At 43.6% G+C, this 27567-nt stretch overlaps 1 protein-coding gene across 1 annotated transcript in view; it reads left to right on the top strand.

Moving 5' to 3' along the window:
• The window catches only part of WDR35 (WD repeat domain 35), a 228007-nt gene that overhangs the window by 173372 nt on the left and 27068 nt on the right, over positions 1–27567 (top strand). Inside the window, 2 exon segments of the mRNA XM_030198830.1 lie at positions 15261–15425; positions 18421–18561. Coding sequence (XP_030054690.1) covers positions 15261–15425; positions 18421–18561 — 306 coding nt within the window.

The raw sequence follows: 27567 nt of genomic DNA on the forward strand, positions 1-27567 counted from the left end.
AGATTTTTGTGCTGTATGCTTTGCTCAAACTATAAGTTATATTTATAAGGTCTGTGCTTCAAAAATGTTTGTCCTGCATTAAGAGGTAAAGGGTTTTTAATATCACACAAAGGTGTTATAATTCAAAGGCTGTCTTCCAGGTTTCACAGCTCCATCCTGAAGTCATTAAGTAACATTCGGAACTGTATACAGAAACATCATAGCATGGGCATGTCAAAGCATTATCCTGCCTTTGGTCATGACTGTAGCTTTTCAACAAAGCTGAGTGGAAGAATCATTTGTGCTGAAATCTTGCATGTCAGTAGGCTCTCAGTACTCTCTTTTTTCCTTTTGCTTCAATGATTCTTGATCCTGGTTAAGCCCAACAGGATTACCTGAGTCTGTGACCAGGTCGCTAATAGGACCTCCTATGCAATGAATATGAACCATAACATAGACCTGGCCAGAGATATTAAAATGAAAAATTCTTTAGTTTTTTTAAACAATTGTATCTACTAAAAGGTGTATATATATCCAGTACACAGATGAAACAGCCAACTTTTGGGTTACTTTTTAAATTGTCGCTGGTGAGGAAAATGTTCTTCTGTGGGTAATAACTCTGTTGAAAATTGTTCTCTCCTTAACTAGGGGGGAAAGGGTAGTGCTAAGGACAGAGCACGCCTGTACCTGCCTAGTATACATAGGGATTTTTAACTCTTGTACCTACTCCCAATGGGAAGTTTTCATCTGCAAACTCTGCAGATGCTTTTGTACCTGTGGCTGCATTACAAAGAAGATTTTAAGGATAACGTGGACAGACTTAAAATTGCCATACCTATTGAAGTATATATTTATTAGCTGAACTTATCAGGTTTATCAGCCCGTGCAGTATATAAAACTATGAATCAGAATGTGCTAATGCTGCCAGCCTGCCACATCTGCATGTAAATCATTAAAATACCCAAAAGTGGGTGTGTTCTTTACGCTTAAAGTATGCACCCCCTTATAGACTTACCTCCTGTATCTTTTTGAAATGTTAGTGCAAATTGTGCAGAAATCATGCCTAGCAAGCATGCCTAGATTGAATGCACAGACCTTACACTTGCTCGAGAACAGGTATACATTTTAGCATGTATACGTGACTCCACCCATGCTCTGCCCAAACTCTGACCCGTATCTTTATTAACTACAAACTTAAGCAGTAGATATCTTGCCTACATTGCAGGCATGGACATTTACACCTGCTGGAGAGCTAGTGTGGATGTTTATGCCCTACATTAAGTACATGAGTAAATTAGTGTATTTTATAATCTGTCTGTCTACTTGCTAATTCCACCCACACTCTGCTCAGACTCTAAGCTCTGTTCATGTCTGCCAGCAAAATACGTGTCATCTTCTCAACACATGCACTTTTATACTTGTCAGAATTTTATAACAGGCTATTTACATGCATATGCAATTACATACACGTAAAAATTACTTTATAAAATTACCCTCTAAATGTGTAAGTGTTTATTGAGGTGGAGGGATTGGAGTGGAATGGGCACTTCCATGTGTAGTTTTGGATTTCTATGCATGTAAGTTTTCAAAGAAAAGGAACCCACAAAATTAGTTGATGCAAATCTGTGTGCATACTTTTCTAGTCAGTTTTCAAAGGTAAATATTCCCTGTGAAAATAAATGTAAAATCTGTGGGCAAAAAGTACTTAGCTACTTTATACAAATATACTTCGACAGTTGGGCATATATTTGAACTTCTGGGGAAGAAAGTGTCAAATGGTGAGTGCTGATATTGCTGGACAAAGAGTGGTTTAAGTCTCAGTGACTTCCCTCCATCCCTCAGTTGGTGAGAGAGCAAGCCAACTAGGCATGCTATCTAGAAGATATATATGGGAGCGGTTAAAAAAGGAGAGGAAGAGGAGATAGATGAGAAAATATATTGTGTTTTCTTATCACCCTGCTAGACCAGTCCAGACAAATGGGTTATGCTTCTCAACCAACAGGTGGAGGTAGAGAACACTGACTTTTCAGAAGCATCATCACTGATAAAGGAGTGGTGCAGCACTGGAACCTGTCAGTAAATTTCTGCTTCCAGAAGATGGTTTGGTGTTACGAAACGCCTAGCATCCGCCTGGGGTTACCCTGCAGCCACCTGAAGGGTCTGCCCAGCACTGCTCAGCCTCGCTTGACCTTGGCTAGCACCCTCCACCCACCGACTGGGTTCCACTTGCCTCTGGGTAGTCTCCCACTTTCAGGTTTTTCCCGGTGATTTCTAGGACACTGGGGCCACACTACTACTACTACTACTTAACATTTCTAAAGCGCTACACACTCCAGGGGTCCCACAGTTTCTAGAAAGCACCCACAGACCCCAAAACACGAACCAAGTTTTTTAGTTAGTCCAGGACAGCAGAGTCAATAAACTAAATATGGTTTATTGTCACAGAACTTGAACAGTGTACAGAAATAAAAAGGTGAAATCAGCAAACAATAACGGGTAACTGAATATGGATCAATTATAAAACTATAACATTTGTTGTAGTACCTGGGGAGGTCAGAAAACATAGCTGCTCACTGTTTATATCATATAACTGCTCAAAGGGTCTCAGTAAAGAGATCTTTTTTTTCTCCGCTCCCTGAGTGAGATGGGGGAAAATCCAGTAACTTCAGGCTAGATTTGAAATCCAAGGCAATCAGAGCCCAGGGCATGAGTTTTGAAAGTAGCTGCCAAGTGGTACTGCAGATTGCCTTTTCATAAGCTGAAACTGGAGAAGAGAAAGTCTTTTCTGCAACAGTTTAAAACTCAAAACAAGTGCCGTCTGCTGACGTATTAGGAGAAATACACTTCATAAAATAAACCCACTGTTTCCTCACAATAGGTTGATCTGGTGCAACAGTTCCAGTTAGTCCATGTTTGTGCAGAGGATTAGGTAGAACCCTCCCCCTTCACACAGGAGAGCCCAGTGAGTTCTTCTTCTGGTTCTAAATGGGTTGACTGTGTTCCCATTCTCGCCTCTTAGGCATCCCATGCTTTCTTGATTTCAGATAGTCCTGATATCCACTACCTCAACTGAAAGGCATTTCCATACATCCACAACCCTTTCCATAAGGAAGTATTTCCTTAGATTACATCTGAGTCTGTCCCCTTTCACCTTCATCATATGCACCTTTTTTTCAGAGTTTCCTTTTCATTAAGACAGACCCACCTATGCATTTATGCCAAGTAAATATTTAAATGTCTCTGTCCTATCTTCTCTGTACTTCTTTTCTTCCAAAGTATACATACTGAGATCTTTAAGACTGTCCCCATAGGCCTTATGACAATTTTAGTAGCCATTCTCTGGACTGACTCCATCCAGTTAATATCTATTTGAGAATGTGGCGTTTAGAACTGTATACAGTGCTCTAAACAGAGACTTATTGTGGGATACAAATGTAACAAATAAATATAGAGGCACTGTCACCTCCTTTTTCCTGCTATGCACCCAAACATCCATCTGACTTTGCTATTGCCATTTCCACCTTAAGGTAATCAGATACAATCACTCTCAAGTTCTGCTCTTCTTTCATGCAGAGAAGTTTTTCACTTCTTATACTGTACTGCTCCCTTGAGCTTTTGCAACCCAAATGTATGAGGCTTCATTTTTTACCGTTTAAATCTTAGCTGACAAATTCTGACGATTCTTCAAGCTTGCTAGATCCTTCCTCATGTTATCCATTCCCTATTGCAGATGTTGGTATCATCTGCAAGGAGGTAAACTTTGCCAGACAGCTTTACCACAGTATTGCTTACAAAATTTTTAAAAACAACCAGACCATCTCTGCAGCACACCACTGGTAACACGTTTTTCCTAAGAGTGAACTCCATTTATCACTGCCCTTTGTTGCTTTCCACTCAACCAGTTTCTAACTTAGTCAGTCATTTACTTGTAAGTCGCCTATTGAGAACTTCTGAAATCCAAGTGCACCATGCCTTGTGCTTTTTTGGCACCTACTTATAGAATACTAGGAAAAAAGGCCCGTTTCTGACACAAATGAAACGGGTGCTAGCAAGGTTTTCCTTGGAGTGTGTATGTTTGAGAGAGTGTGTGTGAGAGTGAATGTGCGAGTGTGTATGTGTGACAGAGAGAGTGAGACTGGGTGCAAGTGTGTCTGTGAGAGAGTGTGTTTGTGTGTGAGAATGAGAGTGTGTGTGAGTGCGTATGTGAGACAGAGCGAGTGTGAGAGAGAGAGTGTGTTTCACACAGATACACTGTATGAGAGAGTGTGTGTATAAGAGAGAGAGAGTGTGTGTGAGAGAGTATGTGTGCGATACACAGACTCTCTCTGAGACCGAAAGTGTATGAGATCGAGTGTGAGAGACTATGTGTGCGATACACAGACTCTCTGTGAGACCGAGAGTGTATGAGACCGTGTGTGTGAGACCGAGAGTGTGTGAGAGTGAGTGTGTGACACAGAGAGTGAATGTGATAGCGTGTGAGACATAGTGTGAGAGACTGTGTGAGAGTGAGAGAAAGACACTGACTGTGAGAGAGAGAGTGTCTGTGTGACAGAGATACCTCCCGCCCTCCCTCTGTGGTCTCAGGACCCCCTCTTCCCTCTCTGGTATGAGGACCCCCTCCCCTCTCAGGTCTCGGGACCCTCCCCCCCTCTCAGGTCTCGGGACCCTCCCCCCTCTCAGGTCTCGGGACCCCCTCCCCCTCCCTTTCTCTCAGGTCTCAGGCAGCCCCTCCCCCTCTGTGTTTCCCTCCCCTCTGGTGTCAGGACCCCTGCCTCTCCCCCCCTCTGCGTGTTTGGCAGCACCGTGCGAGTGTGTGTGTGTCAGAGAGAGAGAGTGAGACTGGGTGCGAGTGTGTCTGTGAGAGAGTGTGTGTGATTGTCCTCTCTCCCCTGCCCCCCCTCCAGCCACCCAGCGATTCTCCTCTCTCCCCTGGCCCCCCTCCAGCCACCCAGCTATTCTGCTGTCTCCCCTGCCCCCCCTCCAGCCACCTAGCGATTGTCCTCTGTCCCCTGCCCCCCTCGAGCCATGCAGTTATTCTCGTGTCTCCCCTGCCCCCACCTCCAGCCACCCAGCCTGCCCCCCCCTCCAGCCACCCAGTGATTCTCCTCTGTCCCCTGCCCCCCCTCCAGCCACCCAGCGATTGTCCTCTGCCCCCCCCCCCCCCCCTTCCAGCCACCCTGCAATGTTTAACTGTAAAATTATAGAGAAACATAGCCAGGCTGTTTAGACATTGTGACTCATGAGCTATGTAGTGTAATAAAACACACCTGCAACGTTGTGAAGCTGACACCATGGCTTCATTGAAGGGTTCGTATCATTCGTAAATCTGTCACATCTGTCTGCACCGCCCTCGCGTCATGATGTTTTGACGCGGTTCCCTCTGATAGTTCCGCCGCCCTCGACGTCATCACGTTTTGACGCGAGGGCGGGGCAGAGAGAGATGTGACAGACTTACGATGTTACGAACCCTTCACTGAAGCTACGGAGGTGCGTTTTATTATAGTAGACTAGTGTGTCAGGGCCTATACTCCCACTTATTTTAGTTACAACCACTTACACCAGCCAGAGAGCTAATATAAACGCTCACAAGTAGGGGCCCCCTTTACTAAGCTGCAGTAAAAAGTGGCCTGTGCTAGTTTTGGCCTGTGAAATTGGCACACGTTGGGCCACTTTTACTATAGCGGGAAAAAGACCTTTTTAAAAATGGGGCAGTAAATGGCCATGCGCTAATATTAAAATTAGTGTGTGACTATTTGCAGGCCTTACCACCACCTATTTATTAGGCAATAAGGGCTCATGTGCTAACCCTGTGGTAATCGGGCAGCGCACGGCAATATGGCCATGCTGCTGATTACTGCCAAGAACGTCCCCCATGGTAGAAATAGAAAATTATTTTCTGTCACAGGAAACTAGGTACACCAACGTCAGAACTACCACTGGATTCCCACACTACCCCGGCGGTAGGGTTGATTTGGCGCACGCTACCCATGCGTAGCCCTACTGCATATTTGTAAAAGAGCCCCTAGATTGCTGAAGAAAATACATAAATTTTAGTATTCTATAATTTACGCATGTAACTGTACGTCCTGCCCATGCTCTGTGCAGATTCCACCCATGTGTATGCCCACTTGCAAACTATTTGCTATTGCACTTTTTGCACAGTTTTATAAAATAGCATGTAGCCAGAAATGCATTTATGTGCATACCCCCGGATTCTGTATATGGTGCTCAAAATTGTGCATGGAAATTTGGGTGTGCCCCCAATTTTCACATGCAATTTAATTGAGTCATGAGTCAATTAGTGCCATTACTTGGGCACTAACAATGATTGGTGCTAATTGGCAACAGTTTGGATTTATGCGCGCATCTTTTATGTGCTGTTCTATAAAGATGCACACATAGGGGCTCATTTTCAAAGCACTTAGCCTTCCAAAGTTCCATAGGTTTCCTGGACACAGCACTTCTTTGGTGCTTCACAGAGATGTGCCCTACCTAAGTATGCAAATTCTCTTGTATTCTTCTGTATCCTAATGGTTGGCACAGTAGCTTCGGAAGCTACAAAACCAGATTCAAGTCCCATTACTACTACTACTACTACTACTACTACTACTACTACTACTACTACTATTTAGCATTTCTATAGTGCTACAAGGCGTACGCAGCGCTGCACAAACATAGAAGAAAGTCTCTGCTCAAAGAGCTTACAATCTAATAGACAAAAAATAAAGTAAGCAAATCAAATCAATTAATGTGTACGGGAAGGAAGAGAGGAGGGTAGGTGGAGGCGAGTGGTTACGAGTCAAAAGCAATTTTAAAGAGGTGGGCTTTCAGTCTAGATTTAAAGATGGCCAAGGATGGGGCAAGACGTAGGGGCTCAGGAAGTTTATTCCAGGCGTAGGGTGCAGCGAGACAGAAGGCACGAAGTCTGGAGTTGGCAGTAGTGGAGAAGGGAACAGATAAGGATTTATCCATGGAGCGGAGTGCACGGGAAGGGTGTAAACAACAGGTACGTAGAGCTGAACGCCAGTGGCGTAAGCATAAGACCGCAGAACTACAAGAAAAGTGCAAACAGTGTAAAAAATACTATTTATCACAATTAAAGGATGCTAAAACTACGTACTTCTCAAAAGAGATAAAAGAAGCAGCCAGTTCGCAGAAAAAACTGTTTCAAATTATGAAACGTTTGACAACAATAACTAACGAAAAGAGAGAATCGCCTACTATTGACTCTGAAACTCTAGCAAAGTTCTTTAGCTCTAAATCGAGAAACTAAGAGCCCTCTTCCCAAGGGTACCAAGGCTCGGTCATTCTGACAACTCCCCAAGTTCACAACTATTGGTACCTTGGAAGGATTTTGAAATTCCGTCTGCCGAATCATTATATACCTTGGTTGCAGGTTTATCTCCTACTTATAGTTCGTTGGATCCTATACCTTCTGCATGGTTGAAAAAACACTCGCTAGAAGTCCAGCAGTTATGTACTCAATTGTCATGTTGAGCCTTTCTGATGGGATAGTTCCCACTATTTTGAAGAAGCGCTAGTAAAACCTAGTCTAAAGAAAGCCTCATTGGATCCCTTATTACTTCTAACTATAGACCAGTCTCTAATCTTCCTTTTCTATCCAAAGTTATAGAGACAGTAGTATTTAGACAGTTGCAAACTTATGTAGATTCAAAAATTTGTTACATCCCAGACAATCGGGTTTCAGGAAAGGTCACAGTACAGAGACTATTCTGACTTCACTGTTAAGTGAAATCCATGCAAAATTAGAACTCGGTTATATTGCCCTGGTAGTTTCATTAGATTTGTCTGCGGCCTTCGACCTAATCAATCACAACTTACTCATTGATAGATTGAGTGAGATTGGTATTTCAGGGACAACTATGAAATGGTTTATATCCTTCCTAACGAATCGTTCATTTAAAGTAGTTCAGCAGCAATCCTGTTCTACATCCTACAACTTATCATGTGGAGTTCCTCAGGGCTCGGTCTTATCTCCACTACTGTTCAACCTATTCATCAGTCCCCTGGCGCTCCTCATTCAAACAATGGGTATAAGTTTTTACTCATATGCAGATGATTTTTTGCTTATCCATTATGTTAGACCATCGAACATAGATCTTACACCCATTCAAATATGCTTGGATAAAGTAGCAGACTGGTTGACAACACATCAGCTGGTACTGAACCCGGATAAGACTACTACATCTTGGATAGTAGGGCAAGGCACATATCCCTCTGTGGTACCTGTGCTATTTGGTCAGAATATTCCAACAGTTAAGTCTTTTAGATATCTCGGGGTCATTATTGATTCCGCATTGACCTTTGAGGAACAAGTATCCGATGTAGTGAAAAAATCTTTCTTTCATCTGAGACGGCTTTGGTCAGTCAGAAATTCAATAAGTAAGGACTCTCTCAAAACGCTGACATCGGCATATATTACTTCACGTTTAGACTACTGTAACATTGTATATGCTGGGATTACTCAAGCAAACTTAAAGCGATTACAAAGAATTCAAAATACAGCAGCACGTATGATCTGCAGGGCCCGGAGGGATGATCGAGCAACACCTTTATTGCATCATCTGCACTGGCTCCCGGTCGAAGCAAGAATAAAGTTTAAGGCTCTTGTCCTGACACACAAAGCCTTTCACACATTAAACCCTAGCTACTTGTCGAATTTAACAATCCCCTACACCGCTATGCGAACTCTCAGATCCCTAACAGATAACAGGTTAGTCATTCCCCCTCTTACTAAGGCTAAGTGGGAATCTACACGGAGATCGGCTTTTTTCTACCTGTCACCCTCCCTTTGGAATAGCCTTCCAAAGGAGATCAGATTAGAGAAATCTTATCTCCATTACCGAAAACTTCTGAAAACCTTTCTCTTTATAAGCTACGTAGAACAGAACTTAGCATAATGAGATAAGGTCAAAAAGACAAAGAAAAATGGGATAGCTTAACTGGATATTAGATTTTTAACTTGTATTGATTTATTATGTAGTTTATCTTGATTGCTGTGCTTTCCTGTCATGAATGGAATTCCTATGTCTGTTTATTTGTATATACCAATTTTTTTATATATATGTAAACCGTTCTGTTTTGCAGATGCAATAAGATACGGTATATAAATTAACATAAATAAATAAAAAAATAAATAAAGGACGAGTGTGGAGAGATACTGGGGAGCAGCAGAGTGAGTAGATTTATAGGTTAGTAGAAGAAGTTTGAACAGGATGCGAAAACGGATAGGGAGCCAGTGAAACAACTTGAGGAGAGGGGTAGTATGAGTAAAGCGACCCTGGCGGAAGACGAGACGGGCAGCAGAGTTTTGAACCTACTAGAGAGGGGAGAGGTGACTAAGTGGGAGGCAAGCAAGAAGCAGATTGCAGTAGTCTAAACGAGAGGTGACAAGGATGTGGATGAGGGTTTTGGTAGAGTGCTCGGAAAGAAAGGGGCGGATTTTACAGATGTTGTAAAGAAAGAAACGACAGGTCTTGGCAATCTGCTGGATGTAAGCAGAGAAGGAGAGAGAAGAGTCAAAGATGACCCCAAGGTTTCGAGCTGAGGAGACAGAGAGAATGAGAGAGCCATCAACAGAAATAGAAAACGGGGGGAGCGGGGAGGTGGGTTTGGGGGGGGAAATGAGAAGCTCAGTTTTGGTCATATTTAATTTCAGGTGGCGTTGAGACATCCAGACAGCAATGTCAGACAAGCACGCTGAAACTTTGGTTTGGATGCAAGGTGAGATATCAGGGGTAGAAAGGTAGATTTGGGAGTCATCAGCATAGAGATGGTAGGAAAAGCCATGAGATGAGATTAATGAACCAAGGGAAGAAGTGTAGATAGAAAAGAGGAGGGGACCAAGAACAGGACCCTGAGGTACGCCGACAGGCAGAGGGATAGAAGTAGAAGAGGATCCACCAGAGTGAACACTAAAGGTGCGGAGGGAGAGTAGGAAGAGAACCAGGAAAGGACAGAGCCCTGGAATCCAAGTGAGGACAGGGTATCGAGAAGTATGCTGTGATCGACAGTGTCAAAAGCAGCGGAAAGATCAAGAAGAATGAGGATGGAATATTGACCTCTGGATTTAGCCAGTAATAGGTCATTGGAGACTTTGGTAAGCGTAGTTTTGGTTGAGTGGAGAGGGCGAAAACCAGATTGTAGTGGGTCAAGAATAGCATGTGAGGAGAGAAAATCAAGGCAGCGGCGGTGAACAGCACACTCAAGTAATTTGGAGAGAAAAGGAAGGAGGGAGATGGGTCGGTAATTAGAGGGACAAGTAGGGTCGAGTGAAGGCTTTACAGCAGTTGTATCAACTTCTATCAGTAAATATTTTTCTTTGTACCACAGACTCATTCCATAGAGCATGCATTGATGGTCCCTCTGTAGGAGCTGTTCTGTGAGATGCCTTTTATTCAGTAAGTTTGGCATACTTATTAATGTACACTTGAATGTGTGCAGTCCATTGTACTTGTGCTATCCCAATAAAGGGGTTGTTCTCTGTTCAACAGTATCCACTCTATCATTTGTAGGGAATATTATGTGGGAGGTCCTGAGCAGATTATTCTCAGGTTTTTTTCTGTGGATTCAGTCATTTGATCTTGTGGTCTGTGCGCATAGAGAACCTTTGCATGTGGGCCTAGTAAGATGTGGATATTGTTGCCCTTTGGCCTACCTGCTAAGTCCAGTCCAGGTACAAGCTTATTTTCAAAAGAGAAGGGCGCCCATCTTTCAACAGAAATCGGGAGATGGGCGTCCTTCTCTCAGGGTTGCCCAAATCGGCATAATCGAAAGCTGATTTTGGGCATCCCCAACTGCTTCCCGATGCGGGGACGACCAAAGTTCCCGGGGGCGTGTCAGAGGCGTAGCGAAGGCGGGATTGGGGCTTGCCTAACAGATGGACGTCCTCGAGCGATAATGGAAAAAAGAAGGGCGTCCCTGACAAGCACTTGGCCGACTTTACTTGGTCCATTTTTTCTTACGACCAAGCCTCAAAAAGGTGCCCGAACTGACCAGATGACCACCGGAGGGAATCAGGGATGACCTCCCCTTACTCCCCCAGTGGTGACTAACCCCCTCCCACCCTGAAAAAAACAACTTTAAAAACTTTTTTTGCCAGCCTCAAATATCATACTCCAGTCCACTGCAGCAGTATGCAGGTCCCTGGGGGGGGAGGGGGGGGGGGAGGTGTGTGTGTCAGCGGAGGCATAGCGAAGGCGTGGACGTCCTACTTTCAAACATTTTGGATGTCCTGAACTGCCCCCCCCCCCCCCACAGGGATGGCCAAATTTCAAGGGAGTGGAGGAGTGGCCTAGTTGTTAGAGCACTGGTCTTGCAATCCAGAGGTGGCCGGTTGAAATCCCACTGCTGCTACTTGTGATCCAAAATCCAAATAAATAAATAGGGTGTCTGAGGCATAGCAAAGGCATGGACGTCCTTCTCACAGAAACATCCACATTTTGGAGGTCCTCAACTGCCCGTCGCAGGGACGGAGGCATAGCGAAAGCGCCTAACACTTGGACGTCCTTCACCCATACTAAAAAAGATGTCCCTGATGAGCACTTGGGACATTTTCACGTGGACTTGTGTTTTTTTAAGGTTGTAGACGGCTATTATACACGCAGCTTGTCTGTGTGTATGAAGCTGTCTTTGGCATGCGCAGAACAGCCACGCATAACTGCTCTGCACTGGCTTCCCCTCCTTAGGAAGGAAATCGTATGCAAATGAGCTAACAGCGAGCAGCTCATTTGCATGCGATTTCCTTCATGCATGCCCGTTCCTTTCCGAATTGCTAAGGGATCGGTAAGGGAAGTTCTTTTTCCAATCAGTTAGTCCACTGCAGTGCCCCCTAGGTTTCCCGGTTGGTGTCCTGGCAAGGCAGGGGGACCAGTGCACTATGAATGCTGGCTCCTTCCATGAATAAGTGAGTTGGATTTGGTCGCTTTTGAGATGGGCGTCCTCGGTTTCCATTATCGCCGAAAACCGGGGACGACCATCTCAAAGGTTGATCATCTCAACATTTAGGTTAGCCATCTCTAAGGTCGACCTAAATGTTGAGATTTGGGTGTCCCCGATCGTATTATCAAAATGAAAGATGGCCGCCCATCTTGTTTCAATAACACGGGTTTCCCCGCCCCTTCGCGGGGACGTCCTGCGAAGACACCCTCAGGAAAACTTGGACGCCCCATTCGATTATGCCCCTCAGTGTCATTCAAGTTGTTTCCAGGGACATGATAGGGGTTCACACCAGCCCAGGCAGGATCAGTGCACGTGGTTCTTCTTGGCATGGAATCAATGCTAAGCACCATTCTATAAAAGGCTCTCAACTTGGAGCACCATTTATAGAATAGTGTTTAGGGGAAAAAATGTTTTGGCGCAATATATAGAATTTGATCCATATTATATACTAGTAAAAAAGGCCTGTTTCTTAACGCAATGAAACGGGCGCTAGCAATGTAATGAGTTCCTGCCATTAATGATTCCACGGTTGAATTCTGAAAATTGTTGTTTACATGTGTAAGATTTCTTTATATACAATAGTTTTTGTGTAAACTGTGTTACAATGTGGTAAAAGTTTTCCTTGTTCAGGTCCTTCATTCAGTTTAATAATCACATCAGAAGAGTTCCTTACTCGTGAGAATGCAACTTACAGTTGCCCATGTGAGAGACTGAGAGTGACAGTGTGTTTTACAGACAGTGTAAGAGAGAGATACACAGAGTGATTGTGTGTGTGTATGTGTGTGAGTGACAAAGTGATTAAATGTTTGTCTTCCCTTCCGTTCTGTGCACTTGCCTCCACTGATGTTCGTACTTCCCTGTATATGATTGTTTGTTAGAGATTCGATCCACTCCACTTCCCTCCTCCAAGTTCCGTTCTGTCTGATTGGTTCTTCGTTCCTGTGATATCTTGTTTGTTTGCTTGGCAACTATGCAGCATTCCGTTTCCTCGACGTGAGGGCGGGGACAGTGAGAGCCAATGAAACGCTGAACTACAGACTTATGAACTCTACAGTGCCACAGAGTCAGCTTCAGAATATTGGAGGTGCTTTTTATTATATAGGATGTTAGCATTCTGGTCATTTATGTGCACTCTTTTGTGTCCTCCTTATAGAATTACCCCTAAATGCACAGTAAGCTTGCTGCATAGTAGAAAAAAAAAACTAAAATGTTTTTTTTACTTGTACTGATGTGAGTATAATACATCACTTTCTTGAACATTAAGTGATGCTATTTGTTCTCCACAATTTGACATGACTGATGTCTGTGTTTTTCTACTGGATTATTCAACATCATTTGACATTAGTATATTGTGACTCAGAGTTAGAGGATTTTTTTGTCCCCAGTAACATTTATTCTTAAATAAAATAATTCAGTTATATAGCTGAGTTGCTATTGTCTTCTACTACATGAAATAAAAGGTATGATTTCTTTTTTTTTTAGATAATTACATGTAGATTTGAATTGTTGGTAATCTAAACAATATTTGTTGTGTTTTGTCTTCTAATGATAATATAGTAATTGTGATTTTTTTTTAATGGTTCTCTGAGTGTCTTACAATGAATGTACACTATAATGTAAACAGCACAGGAACTAAAATGAATGAGAACTATCAAAGTTAGATGTATAGATGATAATGTTATATAAAGGCTTTGCAATAAGCTTGATGAGCACGGTTAAGTGTGACAAATGGACAGGAGAGGCAGTGATCTGCAGAACTCAACTGTACAACAAAAGCAGACCAAACCGGGTAAAGATAAACATTTATTTACAGAATATTCAGAACAAGTGGTTTAGCCCATTAAAATGGGCAGCATTTTTTATTTATGAAATGTAATTCCCTTATTGTTGTAATATTTTATCTGTGTGTGTGTGAGAGAGAGAGGGAGAGAAAGTCTGTGTGTGTGTGCCTGTCTGAAAGAGAGAGAGAGTGTCAAGGAAGGAGAAGATAAATTTCTCCCTGCTTCTGTTTGTCTTGTAAAAGTACAGAAGGTAATATTTTGTGTGTGTGCCTCTCTGAATGAGAGTGTGAGAGTGAGTTCAGAGAGAGAGAGAGTGTGTGTGTGTGTGTGTGTGTGTGTGTGTGTGCGTGTGTGTGTGTGAGAGAGACAGAGAAAGTGTGTGTGTGTGTGCATCTGTTTGAAAGACAGAGAGTCAAGGAAGGAGGAGATAAATTTTTCCCTGCTTGTGAGTGTGTGAGAGGGAGAGAAAGTGTGTGTGTGTGTGTGTGTGTGCCTGTCTGAGAGTGTGAGAGTAAGTTGAGAGAGAGTGTGTGTGTGTGTGTATGACCATCTCCTCCTGGCTCTCTTCTCTCCAGGTCCCTTCCCCTCCATGGGCACCATTTCTCCCCTTCCCGATCACAGTCTCCTCTTGTTTTCTCCTCTTTTCCCTTTACTTCCCCTCCATTGGCACCAGCTATCCCCTGCCCTCCATGATCACCATTTCTTCCTTCCACTCCATGACCACAGTCTCCCTTGTTTTTTTCATCCCCTATTCCCAGCATCTGTCACTTTCAAACATCTCTCTCTCTGCCCTCCTACCAGTAATTTATCCTGCTCTCCTGAATCCCTACCCCTCCCCATGGTCCCCTTTCTCTCTCTCTGTTAACTCCTGAACCCTCACTCCCCCTCCCCCCAAGTCCACGTTCTCTCTCTCTTCTTATACCTGCTCCTCTCAGCCCTCCGACTTCATCTTTAGTGCTGCAGGCAGAAATCGGAACGCTGACAGGAGCAAGTATAAGGAGAGAGAACCACTGCTGCTGCCTACAGCCTCTCCGGGCACGCTGCAGTCTGCGCACACCTCGTTACTCCGCTTCCGCTTTGACATGGGTTTCCTCTCGGCAGCCCCCCGCCTCCGGATGAGGGGAGGGGAAACAGGAGCCAGCTCGTCGGGGTAGCTTCTGTAAATGATAGAGGCGCGGGACTCGGGAGTGATCTGTGACATGCTGCGCTGTTCTGCGCATGTGCGGCACATCGGTCACTCTTCATTTATATAGTAAGATGTTGTAGAAATAAAGTTTGATATTTTTAGCTTTATTCGGTCTGGTCTGCTTTTGTTGCATGGTTTAAGTGTTGCATTCGCTTTACAAATGTGTCATCTCCAAGACTGTTGGAGGGCAGCAACACCTCACTCTACTCGAAGACATCCATCGGATCTTAAAATTGCCTTTTTCCTTCTTAAATATTAAAACACTAAAACTGTTTTTGATTTGCTAGTCTTTTTTTGTGGGCTGCAAGCATATTTGACATTGATTGTCACAGGTTTTTTTGTTGTTGTTTCAGTGGAATAAAGCCGTTGAATTGGCTAAAAATCATAATATGAAAGAAATTGGATCCCTGCTGTCTAAATATGCATCTCATTTGTTGAAAAAAAATAAAGTATTTGATGCCATTGAATTATATCGTAAGGCTAACTATTTCCTGGAAGCTGCAAAGCTCATGTTTAAGGTATTCTATGAAATTTTATATCTGGCTTATAAAAATAGAAAGTTACTTGTACTAGCAGAAGACATTTAATGTTTTTATTTAATGTCAAATAATAAATAGGGCTTCCAGTTTTGTAGTATAGTACCATGTTTTGAGGTTCTTAAAATAGTCAATAAGTTAGGAGCCTTAGTAGTTCACGTTAAAGGTTAGACGAAAATTAATACATGTGGCCTCAAAGTTTTTCTGTTTGCAATATCATATGATAAAGTTTTGATGGCCAGCTAGATGCCTAATGAGATCAAGTTTCAAATCCATTCTATGGGTAGAACAATAGGCTGTTTGTAAATTGCCCCACACAAGGTAATTCTGTATTTAAGTGCCCAAATAATGCAGTCAATGAGCCTATTGTATAAGGACACTCACATGTGTAAGGCTGGGGTATCTAAATGTGACATTTACATGCTCAAATTACAGTATTGTGTAAGTTTATTTATTTATTTGGATTTATTTTCCACATTTTTGAAGAGGTTCACCTAAAGCGTTGTAAAATGTCAGCCCTGTCCGGCCCTCTCCTGTGAACACCCCTCTGGCAATTATGCGCTAAGCCATTTTATTGTGCAATTACAGGAATACATTTAGGTGTTCTATTGCCATTTATATGTGTAAGTGTACACTTCAGCGAGTGGATGGCAATATTCTATAAATTTAAACATACAAATGGTGCTTATATTTAAGCACCCTGTTAATAGAATGAAGGGGTGTGTTTAGGTATATTTTACCCACACTTATACTTTTACCCACATTCAGTGGAGGTGTATGGTTAGGGAAAAGACTGCAACAATATTGGTAGTTTTGTGTTTTCAAAACCAATGTCCCCTGGATTCTATATATGGCGCTCAAAAATTGGTGCCCACTTCTATAAATAAATTGTATAATGAGCGGTGGAGCATCAATAATTGGGTGCTAACAATTAATAATTGGCATTCAAAAAAATTTGCATATGCATCTCACTGTGCACTGTTCTATAAAGCATGGCTCCTAACTCGATTTGTGTGAATTTGAAAAGGGGGCATGGCTGGGGGGCATTCTACAGATTTGCAGTCAAATTTATAGAATTTGCGCTAAGCGCACCTAACTTAGGCGCAAACATTCACACTTGGTTTCAGCAGGTGTAAGTCCGGCAACTAAAAGTTCAGTGCAGAATTGTGTTAAGCACAATTCTATAATTGTGTGCAACTTTTATAGAATCATGCTCAGCGCCAATTTTTGAGCAACATTTATACAGTTCCCTCCTTTATGTTTTAATTGAAAAATGTGCTCAGAGAAAAAGTAGGTGTGAGGGTAGTTTATTATTAGGCAGTTTTCAGAATGAGTGTACACACGTATTTTCACTTTGAAAACTAATACAAAATCTGCAGGTAAAAATTACCCTTGATTTTGCATCATTGCTGCAGGTAGTGTGAAAATTGCCCAAATGTATTTGTTGTATTCTTACTTCATTCTAGAATTTAAAAAAAAAAAGTTGTGGATTTTATTATGCTTGTAACCTCTATTCATTGTTGGTTCATCCTTTATTTCTGTTTTTGGTACCAGCATAGGGTTACAGTGAAGGTTAGCAGCACATCTGTGTTAGTCAAATTCAGACTGGTAGAAGAGATCATCTGAGAAAAGTTTTCAAAAACATCAAATACCATTATTACCTCATAAATGGTCAGAAATGATAATGAATATGAGGGTCTTAATCATTTTAACGGCATAGTGAATTATTTAAAAATATTGCTGAATGGAGGCGTAGACTAATAGAGCAGCGAGATGAGAACCAAGAAAGTCTGGTTCAAATCCCAGTGCAGCATCTTGTGATCCTAGGCAAGTCACTTAACCCTTCATTTCCTCGGTTGTAAGCTTCCAGAGACAGGGAGATATCTACAGTACCTGAATACAACTTAAGTTGAGCTACAACTGAAAAAGGCATGAACTAAATCAAAAATCCCTTCCCCTTCTTTTTATTAGGAGAATCTGGACAAATTGAAATTGTTTTAATCATCCATTTATTTATTGAGGTGAAGGATAATACAGAAGGTTGCTAAATTTAGACAAAATGGGTCTTTTCGTGAGATAGGATAGTTAGCAACTCTGCGTTTTTGTTATACTTATAAAATATAGGGGGTAATATTCAGTTGCAGAGGTCAACATTTGATTTAAGACTGGACACTGTGTTTATTTTATACCCAGATGTTCAGCGCCAATGTCTGGATAAAGTTAAGATGCCTTTTTGCTGTCCTGACTTTATCCAGGTAGTTACTTGTTTAGTCAATTGAAAATTGCTGCTAAATGGGTAAGTGGAAACTCCGCTCCTGAATAGTCCTGTAACTATCTGGATAAAGCTGAGATAGTCTTTCCAGATTTTTATTCATCTTATCTGAATAATGCCACTGAAAATCTGGCATTATCCAGATTTTCAGTGGTGCAGGTGAGCCATGCTGATCCAAGTAGGATCCAGACCTACTCAGATTAAAGTCCCGCTGAATATTGGCCTCATGTCTGCATCCAAAATCATTACTGTTTGAAAGTGTAAATAATGAACAAAATCTTTCAAATTTGCATGTTATGAAGGCAATATTGAAAGCAATTTCTGCATTTCAGAAAGCAATTCAGAATTGTCTTTTTAATTCCCTATTCAATAATAGCAAGCATTTCCGATTTTACTTTTAGCACTAAATATGTTGTAATGTGGGAGGAAAAGACCTCAGAATTTGCTTTCTGAGGTCTATTCCTCCCACATTACAACATAATTAGTGATAAAAGTAAAATCGGAATTCTAAGGTCTTTTTAATTCCCTGCCAGATATCATTTGCATTTCTTACTGGAGAATAATGTTCTATAATATTTTTTTTCACCTTTAAATATGTCAAATTAAAGTATAATCGCAAATGTTAGGGATCTTTATTTTTCTCTTGTATTTGTTAGAAGCAAATAATAGCAGAAATCAACTTCTAACATCTTTTATTTTTTTCAGATTGCAGATGAGGAGGCAAAAAAAAGAACTAAACCATTGCGTGTGAAAAAGCTCTATGTATTAGCAGCCTTGCTTGTACAACAATACCATGAACAGATGAAAAATACGCAAAAAGGGAAACTGAAAGGAAAACATTCAGAGGTGCAGAATGCTGCTTATTTGTAAAATAGTTTAGAACCATTTCTCAGTGCTGTATATGAAGGAGTAGCCTAACTAGAACTGCAAGTGGAGAACTAGGAAAGTCAGGGTTCAGATTCTGCTTATTCCACTGATGTTGCTTCTGATCTTGGGCAAGTCACTTCAGGCTCCACCACCTTAAATATGGGCTACAATTGCTAGCCTGAGTTAATGCATTAATATGTGTTAAATTTGCACTTAAGGTTAGTTAATGCATTTAGGGGGGGTCTTTTACAAAGGCGCGGTAGCGTTTTTAGCATTTGCTAATGAGTAGTGCATTCTAAACGCTAGAGACACCTATAGGATTGTATGGGCGTGTTTAGCTCATGGTTATTTTTAGCACCTGAAGGATCAGGGCAGTTGTGAAGGGCTGCATAAGGTGGTCAAATGTGTCTATGGCTTCTGGTGGCCAATCCCAGGAGTTTGCTTCCTTTTGGCTAAGGAAGAAGCCCAAGAACCTATGGAGGGCGCGGTGACTCACCGGCCATGGCCATTATAATTTGGCTGGATCCATTTGCAGCCCTTGATCCGAAATGATTTAACAAAAACATATTTTTCCAATTTAGAGTATAGTTGATTTTGCCTTAGACGGTGAAGCACCAACTTGACATGCCGTCTGTGCTGTTCCAGGGATCAGGAAAAGATCAGGCTGTCATCCAGGTAAATGAGTACACACTGGTACAGCATATCCTGATGTTAATGAAATTCTGGAATACTTCGGGAACATTTACAAGGCATGAGCAGATAATCGTGCTGCCCATCTCTGGTATTAAAGGCGGGCCCGGTCTCGGGCTTCCCTGAGGGAAGTGCTATCCGACACCGAGGAGGAGAGTTCGTGGGAGTCTGAGAAGGATCCCAGGTATTTTTCCCCCGAGTCCTTCGAGATTCCTTCAGAACCTTCCCCTCCATCTGAGAGCCTCACTTTCACCTTGTTGGTGCGGGAAATGGTTAAGGCCATACCCTTCGCAGTAGAAGTGGAGCATGAGCCCAGGGCTAAGATGCTCGAGGTCCTGGACTACACCTCTCCACCTAAGGAGGAAGTGACGGCCCCCCTGCATGAAGTACTAAAGGTAGTCCACATGCGGAACTGGGCATCCCCTCTGTCTGTCCCTGTGGTCCCCAAGAAAATTGACACCCAGTATCGGATCCACGTGGAACCTGGGTTGGCGAGGTCTCAGTTACTCCACAATTCCATGGTGGTGGATGCCGCTCTCAAGAGAGCCAAGAGTACTAGGAACTATGCCTCGGTTCCCCCAGGCAGAGAAGCTAGAACCTTGGGCTCTTTTGGGAGGAAAATGTATCAGACTGTGATGCTCGTTGCCCGTATTCAATCATACCGGCACTTCATGAGCATCTACTTGCGGAACTCGGTAAGGCAGCTGTCTGGCTTGGATCATGACTCCCTCCAGAGCATGCTGAGCCTTTTCGCCAGCTGGTCAAGCAGCAGAAGGCATGTCACAAGTTCTTGGCCAGGGGCACTTATGACACTTTTTGTCATGGGATCCAGAATCTCTGTCCAGGGTATAGCGATACGCAGACTCTTATGGCTGCGCATCTCTGACCTGGACCATTCGGTTTAGCAGAGGATGGCGGATGCCCCATGCTGGGGGGATAATATTTTCGAAGAGAATGTAGAAGAGCTGGTTTACCAGATCAAGAAGCATACCGATGCTATGTCTTCTTTCTCCTGCTGGGCGCCTTCTGCTACCACCTCCTCATCCAGGAGGTATTTTGGTAGGTCCCGGGGTACTTCTTACGCCTATTCTAGGTGTAGGTATGCCCCGGCGGCTCGACAGCCTACTCAGACTACACCCCAGCGCACTCGTTCTCATCAACAGCATGCACCTAAGGCCCACTGCCACTCCCCAGCAAAAGCAAGGGACAAACTTTTGACTGACTCCAGCAGAGTGTAGACACCATAAAAGTGGCAACATTCCAAAAACAAGAAAGTGTTCTGTTTTTTGTCTTTTACCAAAATGCTCTACAGACTGCCCCTCCTCCACAGTCAATTAGTCATCAGATACAATGGCACCAAATTGACTAATCACAGGTAACCTTGCAGTTGAATGAAAGCACAAACCTCAATTCTGACAATACAGTCACCTAAATTAATTAAACTCTGGAATTAGCGGGGTTTAAAAAAGGTTTGGCTAGCTTCCTAAAAGAAAAGGCCATAAACCATTATTAAGATTGACTTGGGGAAACTCCACTGCTTATTTCCAGGATAAGTTGCATAAAATGTATTGTACTGTTTTGGGATCTTGCTAAGTACTTGTAACCTGGATTGGCCACTGTTGGAAACGAGATGCTGGGCTTGATGGACCTTCGATCTCTCCCAGTATGGCACCACTTATGTACTTAAATCAAACAAATAAACGGCAAGTGCCCGACTCACCTGCAAATGCGCAGTAGAGTCGGAACGCTGAGAGTGTAGAAGTCCAAGCCCCGCCTCCACCAGCTGTACAACCCAATAGGGAGGAGGGCTTGGACATGGGCGTGGAAATCGGAGGAGGAAGGAGCAGGGAGGGAAGGAGGGGGCGGCACTGAGGGAAACAGACGCTGGGGGGAGGGCAGGGGAGAGAGCAGGGTTGGTGGACGGGGGGGGGGGGGGGGGGGGGCATAGGAAAACAAAAAAACTAGCCCGTTGTTACGGGCTTAACGGCTAGTTACAGTATAAAAATATAAAAATACAATGCAAGATTTATAAGCAGTTAGGATGAAGACAGATATAGAAACTTTTAGAGGCCAGGACCCCTGTAAATAAAAACAGAGGATTTTTATGTTTTGTTTTGGTTTTTCTTTAAAAGGTAGATGGAGGAAAAGTCAGCAGATTATCAAGGAGATATTAAGAGAAGGGCACAGGTAAATAAGTACATAAGTATTGCTGTAATGAGATAGGCCAAAGGTGCATCAAGCCCAGCATCCTATTTCCAACAGTGGCCAATCCAGGTCACAAATACCTGGCAAGATCCCCAAAAAAGTACAAAACATTTTATGCTGCTTATCCCAGAAATAAGCAGTGGAGTTTCCCCAAGTCCATTTTAATAATGTTTGTTACATTTGTACCCCACATTTTCCCACTTATTTGTAGGCTCAATGTGGCTTACATAGTGCCAGAGTGGAGTTTGCCGACTCCGGTGTAAACAAATACAAAGTGATATTATGGTAAGATAGAGTTCATGTGGCACGCCATATTTGGGAATCGTACATCGGGAGAGTTGTGTTATGTCCATTACGTATTTTTTTTTTTTTTAATCTTGTTTATTGCAACAATAATAAACATTCCATCACAATAATAACATAGTGTAATTAACACGATCTGTACAACCAAAGCATTCTCGTCTGTTGCTAATGTTTTCCCCTCTTTTCCCCCCCCCCTCCCACCCCCTCCCCAATCCTCCCCCTCCCCCCCTCCCACTCTTAGGAACTTTCTATTATTTGGTTGGTGGACTCAGTTTTAACAGTTTAAAAGTCTGCTTCTTGCAACTGGTGTCAAGGTATCCCAATATGGAGCCCAGGTCTTGCAAAAACTGTCTCCCCTTCTTGAAGCGAGGTCTCCAACTCCTCTTTTTTCCAGCATACAACACTGCATCATGGCTCCTCTCCACTGCGAAACACTAGGCCCCTCTTTTTGCAGCCATAGTTGTAAAATTGTTCGCTTTCCCATCAAGACAGTGCGCCTCAAAAAAGCCCTCAAACCTTCAGGCGATTGTCCTTGCACAATGAACTTGTCGAACAGTTGACCCGGAGAGGGGCGCCACCGGACTTTCCACATCCGTGAGATTTTAAGTCCCAGCTCTGTCCAGAACTGTTTCACCAGGGGGCAAGCCCAAAACATGTGTCCCAAGGTGGCTCCCACTCTCCCGCATTTTGGGCAATCGTCAGTCTGTTTCAAAGTTGCTCTATAGGCTCGGTGTGGCGATATATACATTCGCATAACAAATTTGTATTGCATTTCTCTCCAGATTGCGTTCTCCGTTACTTTATATACTGTAGATAGACAGATTGCCAACTGTCCCGGATCCATCTTCCACTGAAGTTCTGTTTGCCAGAGAGTTGACACTTTAGTGCAATCATTTGCTTCCTGCAAATCCCGTAGGGTACGGTGAAAATATTTCAAAGGTATTTTCAACTGCGCCTCCAGACCCAAAAAGTCATTCATAGTGTCCCATATGCCTTGAGTCAGGCTTTGGTCCGGTAGGGTCTTTAAATAGTGATTAATTTGTAGGTAAGCAAAGTAGTCCCCCTGGTCTAACCCAAACTCATCACACATACTTTGAAAAGTTTTAGGGGTCCCCCGTTCTGTGACTACCTGGAATAGGTATTGTATTCCCCGGGAGGTCCATTTCTGAAACAACTTGGATGTTCCTCCCTCGGGAAAGGCCAAATTACCCCTCAAGGGGAGCAGGGGTGAGACCGCACTATTCCAGGTGAAGGCTTTACACATCCAGCGCCACACTTTCCGCAGGGGGTTTATTATATGCCCATAGGCTCCCACCGTGGGCAACTCAGCCGACGGAGCGTGTAGCCAGTATGCAAAATCTAAGGGAGCCATTAATGATGTTTCCACCCCCGTACATGAATAGAACTCTTTTGTGCGGAACCAGTCCGACAGATGTCGAACACTACCAGCTATCGTGAACAGTTTTAGGTCCAACAACCCCAAACCCCCCTTCTTGTGTGTTCTCATTAATTGCTTAAGCCCTATACGCGCTCTCTTACCCTGCCACAAAAACCTTCTCAGTGCTTTGTGTAGCCACCTCTCCTCTTTGTACCCCAACACTGCTGGGATCATTTGGAATACATATGTCCATTTGGGAAATATGAACATGTTGTACAGTGCAATTCTACCTTGTAAGGACAATGGCAACCCCTGCCACCCCTGTAAAAGCTCTTGTGTACGTCTCTTCAACGGGCTTATGTTTTCTCGGTATACATTGGCTATGTCTGCCGTGATAATAATCCCTAGATATTTTAAGCGTTCTTTAGCCCATTGAAATGGGAAATGTCCCTCCCACTCCGAGCACAGCGTCGTTGATATTGGTAAAGCTAATGATTTTTGCAGGTTTAGTTGTAACCCAGAGAAGAAACTGAACTCATCTATCACTTCCAACAAGCTCTCTACTGATGTTCTTGGGTGACTGAGCGTAAGAAACATGTCGTCTGCAAATGCTAGTATTTTGATATTTTCTCTATATAGGGTTACCCCCTGTATCTCTGGGTCTAACAGAATAGTACGGAGTAGGGGTTCGAGATATATTAAAAACAATAATGGTGACATCGGGCAACCCTGTCGCACCCCTCGCTCCACCCGAAGGGAAGCGGATCTGGTTCCATTTATCAATATCTCTGCCTGGGTATCTTTATACAACGCTTTCACCGCCTCTAGATACCAGCCCCCCAACCCAATGTAATCTAACACCTCAAACAGGTAATCCCAATTTACCTTATCAAAGGCCTTAGCGGCATCTAGGCTTACCAATAACAGTGGGTCTTCCGTGTTCTGCCCATATGCCCCTGCTAGTAGCACCCTGCGCACGTGTTGTGTGGCCTGTCTCCCTCTCACAAACCCTACTTGGTGTTCTCCAATAAGGCTAGGTATATATGACATCAGTCTCTCTGCCAGCACCCGAGACAGTACTTTAATGTCTACATTCAGTAGCGATATGGGTCGGTATGCCTCAACCTGGTCCTGTGGTTTATCTGGCTTTAGGATTAGTGTTATTAAAGCAGTATTCTCTCCAGGCGAGAAGAACCCCCGGTCCACTACCGCATCAAAGTATTCCACCAGGGGCCCAGTCACTTGTTGCGTCAACAACCGATAGTATTGATTAGAGAGCCCATCCGCCCCCGGTGCAGAACCCAGACGCAGCGACTTTAGGACTCTACAAACCTCCTGCGCTCTTATTGGAGCTGTCAACGCCCGTTGTGCCTCCTCTGTTAACTTAGGCATTCTGGCGTCCTCCAAATAATCTCGTGTTAATGGGCCCTGAAAGCGCTCCTGTGCAGCGTATATATCTGTGAAATAAGTATGGAATGTTTGTGCTACCTCCTGCGGTTGATTTACTCTCTTTCCCTTATTATTCACGACTGCTGGTATAAATTGTCTTGGCATGTTTGCTCTTGCTATTCTCGCTAAAAGTTTACCCGACTTATTGCCAAAGCGCTGAAAGTTCAGGCGTCTGACCATTAGCTGCTTCAACGCCTGATCATGTATAAGGGAATTCAATGCTACCTGGGCCGCAGACATCAACTCCCTATTGGACTCGTTTGGGTGTAATAAATATCTCCTCCTTGCTGATCCATATTCCCTTTCTAGCCTCAGGATGCTCGAGGCCAGGCGTTTCTTCCTGGCACTCAGATATGCTATCACATGCCCCCTCATAACTGCCTTAGAGGCCTCCCAGAATGTTATTGGTGATTCACAAGTGTCAAAATTCGTATCAACATAGAATTGCCATTTCTTAAGTAAATATTCTTTAAATTGGGAATCTTGGTATAAGTATGAGGGAAATTTCCAGCGCCCACCCCCTAGGATCCCCCCCGAGAGCTCCAGATCAATCCAGATCATAGCATGATCCGATACCGCCATTGGGCCTATTGCTGCCGTTTGGACTTTAAAGAACCACGAGGTAGATATCAAGATGTAATCTATCCTAGACCAAGATTGGTGGGCCTTGGACTGGTGAGTATAGTCCTTGGTGGTGGGGTGTAGGGATCTCCATGCGTCTGTCAAATGTAATTGATCGCAAAGAATCGGTAGTCCCCTCCTCCTTCCCACCCCTGGAGTCGCCTGGGTGGAGAGTCTGTCTAATGTTGGGTCTTGCACTTGGTTGAAATCACCTGCCCACACCCAGGGTGCATCAGTATGTTCCATTCCCAACGCAATGAGAGACTGAAAGAAATGTGGGCTATAGTTATTTGGACCATAAACTGTGCATAGGTAGAATTTTTGCCCCTGGTAATTAATGTACAGTAAAACAATCCGTCCCTCTGTGTCCTTATATATCAGTTTTGTTTGACATGGTAGTCCCTTCCCAACTAGGACAACCACTCCACTTTTCCTATTCCCTGATGAGGAGAAGTAACAATCACCCACCCATTGCTGTTTGAGTTTTGCATGTTCTGCATCCGTCAATTTTGTTTCTTGTAAACATGCTATGTGTGCTCCCTGCCTCTTAAGTTGTGTGAGGATCTTATACCTTTTCACTGGTGATGTAATACCAGAGACGTTCCAAGATACAATCTTTAGGTTATTGCGATTAATATCTCTTCTTTCTCATGGGTACCTTCAGAATACCAATGTCTAACTCCCCAGGAGCCCAGCCCCTCTCCCAGGGAGATCTGCTCTGTGTCTTTACTGGGGACCATTGCAACCTCATATAAATCGCGCTTACTCCATTCACACCGTCCACCCTCTCTTCTAGCATAAATCCCCTCCCCCCCTTTTGCTTACCCCCTCCCTCTCTCCCCCCACCCAGATCCCCCTCCCTCACCCTTTTTCCCTTCTCCCTCCCAGACAACAACAACAACAACAACTTGAAAGTCACCTTAATGTTGAGGTTCTCTGACCCCCATATCCAAGAGATTGTTACCCTGCAAACTGTTCCTCATAAATGTTTACGGACCTGAACTTCAGCTCTGTCCCAAACCAGTGGTTATTCATGCTGCGCCAACTCTTCCATTCAGCCAGTATTGTCACTGTCCCTTTTGCTTTCGATACTACCCACAAAGTCTTTAGCCGCTTGTTCTGAATCAAACGATCTCCAGACTCCATTCTGTTTAATTTTCAACACTGCTGGGTATATTAACATGAAGGGGATTTGCAAGGTATGTAATCTGCTACACAGCAGGGTGAATACTTTCCGTCTCTCTTGCAAAGCAGCAGAGTAGTCCTGATATATTCGTACCGGGTTACCTTTAAGCTTTGTGGCCTCCCGTTTCAAACGATATCCATTTAGTATTTCTGTTTTGTGTACATAGTTATGAACTTTGATTATCACTGGCCTCGGTGTCTGACGGTCTTCTCGAACGCGTCCCAGCCTGTGTGCTCTCTCAAGGCTCAGGGCCCCCGCATGGTCAGAAAGGGCAAACTCGTTTTTTAGCCAGGCCTCCAGCTCTGTAATAAGAGTTCTGTCTCCCACCGACTCCGGCACACCTATCAGCCGTAGATTGGACCGTTTGGACCTGTTTTCAAGCTCATCTATTTTGCAGTGAGTGAGTCTACCGACTCTTTAAGTTTATTTACGGCCGCCGGGGTTGTCGCGGTGGCGTCTTCCAAATTTGAGACGCGTTGCTCAAGTTCTCCGGTTCTCCGGGTAAGCTCTGCCTGCGAGGCGGTAAAGCTTGCAATTTGCGTCGAGAGTTTCTCCAGCCTCGGTTCTATGGCAGCTTCCACTACTGCTGTCAGCTGTGCGAGTTGCTCTTTGTTGAATCCTGCGCTTCCACCCGGCGGCCATTTTGTTTCCGCCAGTGCGTCTTCCACCCGAGTCTTTTCTTTCTCGCGTTTGCTCGTTCTACTCGCCATTCATTTAGAAGTGGAATCCACAAATTTGTCCATACCGTTTTGGGCTACCCACTGGTGTTTTTTGTCCGCTATTCTGTTTGTGCAGGGTTAGATTTAAGCTGCAAAGGGGCCAGATTCCTCAGAGAGAGCTCTCCTCGCGTCCTGCTCCCTCTAGCACATCACGTGACTCCGTCCATTACGTATTTTGGTTATGTTGTGTTGCAGAGATCAGGCATTTATGTTGGATCGGTAGGGTAAGCTTTTTTAAACAGGTTAGGTTTTAGTTTTTTCCGAATGTTTAGGTGGTCGTACGTAGTTTTCATACATAGTTTTTATGTATTGGTTATGTGGTTAGTTTGTAGTGAGTGAGTTGAATGTGCCTAGAATTTTTGGGTGTTTGTGAATGGTATTCTATTGCAGGATATGTATATTTATATATGTATAAGTATGAAGATTATGGGGGG

Source organism: Microcaecilia unicolor, chromosome 3, assembly GCF_901765095.1.
Source record: "Microcaecilia unicolor chromosome 3, aMicUni1.1, whole genome shotgun sequence".
Taxonomy (NCBI): Eukaryota; Metazoa; Chordata; class Amphibia; order Gymnophiona; family Siphonopidae; genus Microcaecilia; species Microcaecilia unicolor.